Genomic DNA, 10919 nt, shown 5'->3' on the forward strand with positions numbered 1-10919 from the left:
GGCCCCCTGGTGGTGCAGGGGCCCTACGCAACCTACGTAGTCTGCGTATAGGAAGGATCGGCTCTGCACTTTTTTTTGTAGATTCCGTTTTTTTCTGGTCTGCATAATATTGAAAGCACAGTGATGTCTCTTGTTGTACCTCACAGGAAGTCAGAGGAGGAGGTTGATATGGACAAGGTGACAGCTGCCATGGTGTTGACCAGCCTCTCCACGAGTCCTCTGGTGCGCAGTCCTCCTGTAAAAGTCAGCGGTAAGTAACTTCACCGTGATCACAGCTCTCGTGACGTCATTTTGACACTCTTGTCTCTGAGCAACAGAAATGTCACACTAGCATGCACTTAATCGTTTCCTGTTTTTAGTTGTTACATGCACATGAAAACTTGCATGAAAAAGAAGTGCACTGGTTCCACTGGCAGAAGAAGATCATGCTTTTTAACTTATTTGTTGTTATTTACCAATTATTTAAAGACTTTTAGGGGTGATTATCACAAAATCTTGGTTTCAAGATGTCAAACATAACTTTCTTAAAAACACATCAACACATTCCATTTTAATTCATTAAAAACAAGGTTTGACATGTTTAAAAGCATTCATTTAAAAACGTTTATGACAGTTTAACAATTTTGAATCATTTTTACAAAAAAGACCTTATACTTCATTAATGCCTTTTTATGTATGACTAATAAAAAAGTTTATTTTAATAGAAAATCATACATGTAACATTTTTCAATGACTGACAGATTGCAAACTGGCTTACAAATCCGATTCCATTTTGGCAACGCCCAATTTTTAACCATCCCAATCAGTACTCGAACAAAATCAAGTCCCGCCCTAATTTTTTCTCATTTCAGATGTTGTTTCACTTGGATATACGTCGCGATATGGAAAAAAAGACAATCGCTACTTCTGATTCATGCCGACTTTAAAAATATTACGGAGGATGAGAATTTCAGTCACGGACACTTCTTTTTTCCCACTATTTCCTTATTTTAAACAGTAATATTCTGTCAGTTATATTTTGTTATTTTTGCCATTTGAGAACATCTATTCTAGAAGAACGTCCAATTGTATTTCAGAATATTACAATTTTACTCTGTATAAACTACAAAATATAATGCACAAATTGGGGCGTTACTGTAATGAGAATTTCAGCAGAAAAGCTATAAAATACGTAAATAACATTTAAACACTCCCATGTTTAAATTATGCTTTGTGCAAGGTAGAGAACACAATTGTTTATTATGATCATTTTTGTGTAACCAAATTGTGTGTTTTATAACTTTTTTAATAGCATTATTATTATATTATTATATATTCACCCTGAAGTTGTGCGAAATCTACAGGGTTGTTTATACCCATGGTTGGGTAAAGAATGGACAAACCCAACTGCTGGGTTTAAATGAACCTGTTCAAAAAGCTGGGTTGTTAAACCAATGATTGGGTCAGATTTGGGCGTTTTTAGGTTCATTTAAACAGTTTGTCTATATATTACCCAACCACAAGTAGAAACGACCCGGCATGTTTCTTAAAGACAGATTTTTACGCCTTTTTAAAAATTCTTTCTGGCCAAGTTCATATGCAAACATGGATTCTCATATTTCAATATACTCAAGGCTATGTCAACCTGTTTTATGTGGTACTGCCTCTTTAAGACCTTGATAAAGAATGGTTATATCCTCAAAGTGCTTTTATATAGTATTATAACTCTGGCTTTTAAGTAATACAACAAGGACTTTAACTTCAGAACACTTTCATGATACAGGAGCACAGCACAGTGCGAGTTCTTTGTTTCAGCACTTTAATGTCTGTTCACTCCTCATTACACTCAGGTTTAGCGTTTTATAATGCTCTATGTATCTTAATGATGATGGGTATTGCAACGTCTCTGTTCGCCCTCAATGTGAACTGTTCTCCACACACAGAAGGTCTAAACGGTTCGTGGAAGGATGGAGGCTTCACCCCGTCCAGCTACAGCAGCAGTGGATATTGGAGCTGGAGCGCACCCAGCGACCAGTCGAACCCGTCCACGCCCTCCCCGCCCCTGTCCGCCGACAGCTTCAAACCCTTTCGGATGCCCAGCCTCAACGGCCCGCCGGACGACAACATCAACGAAGACGACGGGAACAGCCTGCTGTTCGACGAACCCATCCCCCGCAAACGCAAGGTGAGCCGCCGTCATCTCAGCTTCACTTATGGAGATTTGATTTGGCCTAACTCGGTTAACCGTTACGATTGGAGGAATAGATGGCGAAAGATAATGGATTTACAACGGGATGGGAAGAACGCCGCTGACGTCCCGCTGACCGTGTTCCTGGCACGGTTGGTGATCCTGGAAGTTCTAATGCAATTTGGAGTGAGGCGGAGACACGTCAGGCGAGCGCTGAATATGTGCCATACAAAGGCTTTGAAAATGTTTGAGATATGAAGTGTATGTGTGTCAATCAAAAATTGTGATCAATTTTCTTATTTGGCCCATGTGTCTGGACATTTTTGTTTCCTTTCATTCAATAAACAATACAGGTCCTTAAGCTGTCACTTGATGTCCGATATTAAGCCCTGAAGCAAACCCATCCGATCTAATATGAGAAAGGCTTATTGAAGGACCCTCCTGACATGTGTTTCTTGACATGTAATACTGTTCTTTCCTCTTTGAGATATGGATTTTTGGAGGTGCCTTTACTAGAAGTGGCAATAATGTGTCCAAAGACAATTTACGTGTCCTTACAAAGGCAAGTAAGCGGTGAACCAGGCCGCGTAGGCACCAATCTACTTTATCTTCTCATTCGTCAGACTAACGTCCGATGCCTCCCAGATTCTGTCACTCTTCCCTCATTTGTGGGAATGAATAGGCTTCCTTCATCTCCTTTATAGTCTCTCCATCGCAGGATTGCAGGACAACAGTGGTGCTGTTTGTCATCGCCTTGTTTCCTTTCTCTGTGTTATCAGTCCTGCGTGTAATGACAATAAACATGTATTGCCACGTGTATAATGTATATTATACGGCTTATATCAGGGGTCTTCAACCGGGGGTCTGCGGCCCATAGGGGGTCCGCGGTGGAACTGCAAGGGGTCCGCTAATTACTGTTTACTCACAGGCAACTTTTTGTTAAAAATGAAAAGCATGGGTACAGAAATATTACCAAATGTTCTCTTTAAGCTGCGCACGTGCGCGGCCTCATTGAAGCTCCCGTGCATTGCTATTTTAACCTGCGTGCGTGCAGACAAAAACATCCATTCAGGCAGCGGAAGCAAGCAATGGAAGAAACGTTACATCTGCATCATAAAAACCGGTTGGGTTAGAATCAGTGCATTCTCTGTCTCCCTTCCGATAAAAGTACGCATGAAAGGAGTTGCGTGCAAATAAAGTGCATTCTCACATGTTTCTGAACTTCTGTTCAAATTTGTTAAAGCGCTAATTTGACAGCCAAAAGACACCACACCGCTTCTGCATTGTAAACTCTGACAGAACTATTGTACGTGTTTAAAATCAATGAAACGCGCACCGTGTAGTACTGATGGTGCACGTCAAACAAGTTTCCCCAAAAATAATGCGGACTCGTTGCCTCATGTTGCTCTCTTTAGTCTGATATGATGCTCTGCAGAAAAAAACTCGTGTTAATTTTCGTGTAACAGCCGCGACAATGCTGAACCACGAGAAAGACAATGGAGCTCAGAATTATACAATAGCGGTGTGTTCTGCAACACACAGAGAAGCTGAAGAAAAATAATGACACTTAATAAAACGGCCTGATTTTACAACAGAATGCATAAAATCTGCACTAATTTCTTTCGCATCCAGAGACAACCCATACCTCCACTAGAATAGTCTTTGTGCCATTAACCAGAGTCAGTCATCTCATTGAAGCCTTAATAAAAACTAAGGTTCAAATAAATGTTTAATTGTCCATCTCACAGTAAAATGAAAATGTTTGATGCTGCAAATCCCTTAAAATAATCAAGCAATCTATATTAAAAACAAAAATAATACACAGAAAATATTTAGCCTATGTGAAACAATAACATAATAGTTTAAGGGGTTCCTTGCCCCGAAAAACGTTGAAGACCCCTGGCTTATATTATTACATGAATATATGTTCATATGGTAATGCTATATGCGCTTAACATATGCGATAAAAAAGATCGCTCCAAAATTATTTTCAGTTTTCTTCATTTATTTTATACAACGGTTAGTTCCAGTCCTTGAATCTGATTGGTCAATAGCTGTGTTTTATTCACGATAAAGCACAGCTATGACCACTTCACCCAATGATTCTGTGTATCTGTCACGGTATGGCAGAAGAACCCAGGCGCAGGCAGCGATGCAAAACACGAAACTTTAATAATTACAAACAAAAACCCACAATGGGGGTAAAACAAGAACATAAAACTATAAACTTGAAAGAAAAGACTTCCCACAAGGGGGCAAAATAAGAAAACAGGATAACTAACTACTACTTAAACAACAGAGACAAGACTAAATAATACAAACGACATCAAGACATGGGGCAAGGAAATCCAACAAGACGATGAAACAAGCAAACGACAAGGCAACATAGCAAAACGAACTAGCACAGGACAGCAAACACAAGGGCATTAAATAGGGAGACTAACAAAGGATAATTAACAAGGGACAGGTGTCGGGAATGAACACTAATGGAAAGCTAAACGAGGAAACGAGAGGGGCGGGCCAAAGACGAGACTGGAGAGAGCGCATGTTATGTCAGAACCAACAATAACATGTCTCTCTCCACACAAAACATGAGGCTCTGTCATGATCCTGCCACTAGATCAAGAAAGACATGACATGATGAGGCAGAATCATGACAGTATCACTATGCTCGCTAAGCAGCCACTCTTAGCAACGTAAATGAAACATTTGTTGCGTCCCAATTCACCTACTTATACTATGCATTAAAAGTATGTACTGTTTTTGTAATGGAAAAGTATTTACATTTTAGTGTGTAGCAAAACAATGCACGCACTGGGTCATACTAACAGGAAGCAGAAGTGGCCGTTGTTGCCTAGACAACATTGTGCCCATTAACTGTCACACACATCAAAATACAGCTCTTCTTTCCATTTAAGTATTTAGTTATTCATTGTTTCATATGTAATGTTAACACTATAGTTATATTTTTTAATTTAGTGACGCATCAATTATTTAATTTTATTAACGCAGTGGAGCGTCACCAAACTCCGCCTACTCGCCGTGAGTTGTGGGTAATATCAGCCGTTCGAGTGTGCATGGTTCTGCACTTCGAATTTCTACCGGAAGTAGTAGACCATCCGTTGTCATTTCTACCACCCAGTAGCAGACTACTATTGTCATTTTTCCTACTACGGTAGTCAATGGTGGCCAAGAACTGTTTGGTTACAAGCATTCTTCCAAATTTCTTTCTCTGTGTTCATCAGAACAAAGAAATATTATACAGAAATGATGACAGAATCAGCCTCATTTCTAGCGCTACACGGCCAGAATGAAAAAATCCTGTTTCAGATCAACTTGTGAAATCATTAGCTGCCTTCTATACCATCAGTCAGTGATATCCCAGTGTCTCTCCTGACAGAACGGTCCAGAGAATCTTTCCAAACTGAAGAAAAATGGTAAAGCTCGCCACTGTGACCTTCATCCGACTTCTGCCGAGTTGATCTCAACACAAGAAGAGCAGTCAGGTCGAGTTGTTATTAATTAAGAGCTGCTTCACGGCACGGGGAATTGAGACACTGTTGTCATCCAAGGACACTGAACAGGAAGGAGCTACTTTGTTTGCCAAACCAACACAATGGCCATACAGCGCAAATTAAATTTGCATCCTGACTGTGGTAAACACGCTAGCACGAGACAGCTGTGATAGAGGCATACGTCAAGAGATAAAAGTATTGAGACCCTTATCTTCGCTTACGCTCAACTTGAGTGCAGTTTTGACACGGACGCTGCAGTTCGCAAGAGACAATTCTGCAATTAGTGCAGACATGTTGTGCCAAAAATCGCATGAGCTCTTGAACGCCGCGCTGTTGTGTCGCTCTCAATGACGACCAATTACCAGCCTCAGACCAGACATCATAAGATGAGGGGGTTGCTGTGTCTCTTTGAGAACCCCCATCTCAGAGAAGAGCTCTGCTAGTTGAGCTTGTTTTCTCATGGTTTTTCTGTGTTTCTGACAGAACTCCATGAAGGTGATGTTCAAGTGTCTGTGGAAGAACTGCGGGAAGGTCTTGAGTACGGCTGCTGGGATCCAGAGGCACATTCGAACCGTCCACCTTGGGTAAGGCATACAGCAGGGCATCCAGTATATCAGTGCTTCATCTATTTTATTATTTCTTTAAACTAGGGCTGTCACAATATTAAGTGGCGCTTCGCATCGCACCTAACGACGCCCTTTAGCTGTTATAAAATCACTGTAAACCAAAGCTTCACAGGGCTTATTGCTTTTATAATACAGTTATTCCGTATATGTAGCAAGGTTTCATAATTTTTTTTGTTTTTTAATCAAAATATTTCAGTTTTGTAGTTCCTCAGAAACAGAAAGAACAAAGTGGTTGCCAAGCAATACAGACGCATGAACACACAGTGGTGCAGCAATGCCGTCAGCTCTGTTTTCAGAAATATTACAATGGTTTAGAACACGGCAAAACCAATCAGAATCAAGTACCAGAAGTAACTTTCACTACACTGTTATTATGGGCAAAAGAATTTACAATAACGATATTATTGCAATAGCTCATTTATAACTGTAGGCTAATAATTATCACAATATCTAGTAAATAATGCTATTTCTGAAATTCATTTTATAGGAAGGCAGAAAGAAAGATCGAAAGCATTGTGACTCTTAAGCCATTTTTTTTTTTAAGTTCATTATTATATGAACAGTACATTATTTACAGCACTAGGTTATTTTAGTTGACTAAAATGAAAACTTTTTGATTGTTTATTGTATTTAAATAAAAGTTTGGCCTACAATTTATTGGAAAGTCTTCCAAGAACTAAATGAAAAATTGAAATGTTTCCTGAAATAAGTTCAAGGCACAAAAAAATTATAATAATAAACAAAAACTAAAATAAAACTTAAATATAAATTAATTAATCTTACATAGCGACAAAATAAAATAAACGAATAAATAAAACAATGACAAAAGCATATAACAACAACGAGATTGCGGTGATCTTCTGTACGGTTCGCGGGTCTTAAATGCTGACATGTACGGTCATATATCACTAAACACCATACAACTATAGGCTATACAAACTATACGCAAAGCCTTGCCATCACATCCGGGAAATAAGTCACATCCGAGTAAAATCAAGTTACGTAACGTTACGTGTCTAACCAAATTCACAGAAAGCCTCAACTAAGTCAACTACGCAAGCTGCTATCCAATCATTCTTCAATCATCCAATCAAGTCTTCTATGCGGCCCGCCCTTAAAAACTGAGCGTTTCTCCAGCCGGCCTCAAAACCAGGGTAGAAAATAGTCTATTACTTATTGATTTTGATGTTTTCGAATGTAAAAACCATGCGAACGTCATAAGTAGACATCAGACAATAGTATAAAAACGGCCAGTTCACTGCACCTTTAATGTCATACTAAACCACCAAGTGTCAGTAGTGCTGGGAGATACGGGAGGATTTTCAAGGATAAAAAATCCTTTTTTTTCTAAATTGTAAAGTCAAGTTCATTGGAGGGGCGTGAGAAAGTCCGAGTATGTTTTGTGCCTTATGTAACTCGAAACAATAAAGACAGTACTGTGTACTATATTATACCATATTACTATATATACACAATACCATACGGCACCATACTCTATGCCACATAAAATCATTAATACCATTCCATATAATAAAACACTATACTTCACCACTATATTCTACTATACCATAGGCCCACTATACTATATTGTACTGGAGACCTACTGTATCATACCATAGAAAATCATACGTACTATGCCATATGGCATACTATACTTTACCATTCAATTCTATATTAAACTACTCTCTACAATACCATACTACAGTATATTACAAACATACTATACCATATTAATCATACACCCAATACCACACTGTACTGTACTGTACTATTCTATACTATAGTGCACTTTACTATTCCATATAATTAAATACTATACTTCTTCATTATATACTATGCTCTACTGTACCATACTATACTGAAGGCCTACTATACCATACCATAGAAAAAATCATATTCATAAATACTATGCCATATCATTACATACTTTACTTTATTATTCTATACTATGTTGAAATATTCTGTAGTATACGGGATACTGAAACTATTATGTCCTATACCATACCATACTACAGGCCCACCACTCTACCGTACCATACTACACTATACAATCGTTTTATACTGTATTCTACAATACCGCTACATACTCAGTCATTTAATTAGCTAAGTGTAGTGCTATACTTTTGAATTAGGATCAGTATTGAGCAATTGGTACTGATTAAGTATCAGTTGGAACTAGGCAATATATGGAATATTAGATATTATCAATATAATTCTGCTGAAAGTATAAAATGACTGAAGATCCTGAATGTCAAATAGTGTTAAAGATTAGGATTAATGTGCCAAAACTGGTCATTTCACTCCGTCTTTACATCTCCTGAGTAGCACAGAATGTCATTCTGTCAAGCAACACTGGCGTGGAAAGAGACAGAGGACTGAATGATGAATTAGTTTCCAAAAAGAATGTACGATGTGCAATACGGGGACGGGTTGGTTTTCAGCAAACAAATACTAAATGAAATACTCTCTCTCCAGGCGGAACTGTGACTCAGAGTGCAGTGATGGTGAGGAGGATTTCTACTACACTGAGATTAAACTCAACACAGACTCAGTGGCCGACGGTTTGAGCAGCCTGTCTCCCGTCTCCCCGTCTGTGCTGTCCCCCCCACCGACTCTGGACCAGAGACCGCCGGACGGGACCAACGGAGCGAAGAGCGAAAACAGCACCACCACCCCTCTCAGTCGCTCCGCTCCTAGTGCACTCTACCTAGTGCACGCAGACCACGCCTACCAGGTACCACCCACCATCATCCAATCGTCATGCTCAAAACGTCTTTTCATGCTCAGAACACATCCAGCACATAAATATTGTTAGAAATATAGTTCAGCTCGTCACAGATCTTCCGGAACAGGAAATGACTTCATTCGCTTATTTCCACGTCCATCGTATTTTATGAAATAAAAGAAAGTTTCAGTTGGCCCCCATATGACTGACCACAGGGGTTCTACTCTCAGGTCACGCTTTACATAAAGACATTTTCCACGCTCCCAAAACAGCACGGAAAGGTCACATGTACTGTATATTCACATGTTCCATCTAATGTCAATCACATTTCAAGACTCGATAAACAAACTAGAAGTCAGATCAAGGTCATAATTGTTTAAATGATACAAAGAACATTACTTAGTTTTCTTACTCCATGCAGGATGGTTTGATTTCATTTGTATTTTGTGGGAAAAATAAAGTAATATCATAAAAACGACATAAACAGTGACAAAATGATGTTTGCACGAATCATAGCCATGTTGATATAAGGGGACACATTCTTGCTGCCGTGATATTGCTTCTGGGCAATTCCAACGTTATGGACGTAACATTTTGCGTTATGGACGTGACATAAAAATGCTCAGCGAATGAATTTGTTACAAATATATTGAACCATCTGTTTATATTTGACTAAACCCTTGTTGATAGAGTCTAAACATAAAAAAGTCAGTCTATGAACAAATTTTCTATTTTAAAAAAGGGAAATTATCAAGCGTTGTGGATGTGACAAAAAAAGGACGTGTTTTTTGGGAGACGATAAACTTTGTAGGATTTCTGTGAAATAAAATGTACAATCCTAAAGCAATAATACCCAATTAATGGAGAAGGGATGCCTCTTTATAGAACATAAAATAGTTTTCATGTGTCCATTTATGAGGAATATGTAGCGTTATGGATGTGACAGTCCTGAAAATGGCACTTACCTGTCTATGGTACTCATGCACTAAAAATAAAACAAATGCTTTACAAATTTGAAGAGAGATCTCACATGGGTATTTGAACCACCAAATGTTAATATCTGTGCTGTTACCAAAGTAAAAACCGTTGGTAAAAACTTTATTTTTTCATGGTAAGGTTGACATTTTCACGGAATTGCCCTTCTACAAAATAGTTCACTAGACATTAAGTATGTAAATAAAAGGATTCCCAAAACCATATGTGGGGAAGTTCTTTGTATTCCCCCAGCCCGTAGAAATTCTAGATTAGATTAGTGACACAATCCTGTCAATCCACAGGCCACCGCCCCAGTCACCATCCCCTCCACCAGCACCACTGGCTTCACCCCATCCAGCAGCAGTTTCAGTATCTCCTGGCAGTCCCCACCTGTCACATTCACTGGCACTTCTGTGAGTACACACGCACGCAGTACCCCCATCACACACATGCAAATACTGAACTTTAATACGCCCTGAATTATCATCCTGTACACACAGATGAACCCTGAATCATTTTCATTTATGATCATAGAGATCTACATACTGTACCGTACAGTTTGTCCCCACCGAAAACGGTGTCGGTTTTCTCTTATACTGTATATAGATGTGTGTGAGAAGTAAGCTTCTCCCATTATCCACACTTAGACTCTGTGAATGAAGTATTCGCACCATGCCAGCTACAGACACGTGAATGCTTTGTTTCCGTCTCTTTAAATTCAGTTTTCAACATTTTGTGACATGAAATGGATGATAGCCTAAAGGATGTGGGCTCTCTTTTTTTGACTGCAGGCTTCACCAACCCACAGCCGGACGCAGGGCTCGGGGGAACAGCGCTCTCAGACCATCGCAGTGATCTCATCTCCCCCCAGAGCCGCAGGCTCACTCAGGTACAGACCGACCTGCACACCT

The 10919-nt window shown here is 39.3% G+C and overlaps 1 protein-coding gene across 2 annotated transcripts in view; it reads left to right on the forward strand.

Annotated features, from left to right (window-relative positions):
• znf704 (zinc finger protein 704) overlaps window positions 1-10919 on the forward strand; it is a 52435-nt gene that overhangs the window by 31289 nt on the left and 10227 nt on the right. Inside the window, exons 3-8 of one of the 2 annotated variants that reach the window (XM_057354317.1) lie at window positions 147-250; window positions 1923-2164; window positions 6166-6266; window positions 8784-9042; window positions 10311-10421; window positions 10800-10897. In XM_057354317.1, coding sequence (XP_057210300.1) covers window positions 147-250; window positions 1923-2164; window positions 6166-6266; window positions 8784-9042; window positions 10311-10421; window positions 10800-10897 — 915 coding nt within the window. The remainder of the gene's footprint in view (window positions 1-146; window positions 251-1922; window positions 2165-6165; window positions 6267-8783; window positions 9043-10310; window positions 10422-10799; window positions 10898-10919) is intronic. The other variant, XM_057354318.1, reaches the window with a different exon arrangement.

The sequence above is a fragment of the Triplophysa rosa genome, linkage group LG16, assembly GCF_024868665.1.
Source record: "Triplophysa rosa linkage group LG16, Trosa_1v2, whole genome shotgun sequence".
Lineage (NCBI taxonomy): Eukaryota > Metazoa > Chordata > Actinopteri > Cypriniformes > Nemacheilidae > Triplophysa > Triplophysa rosa.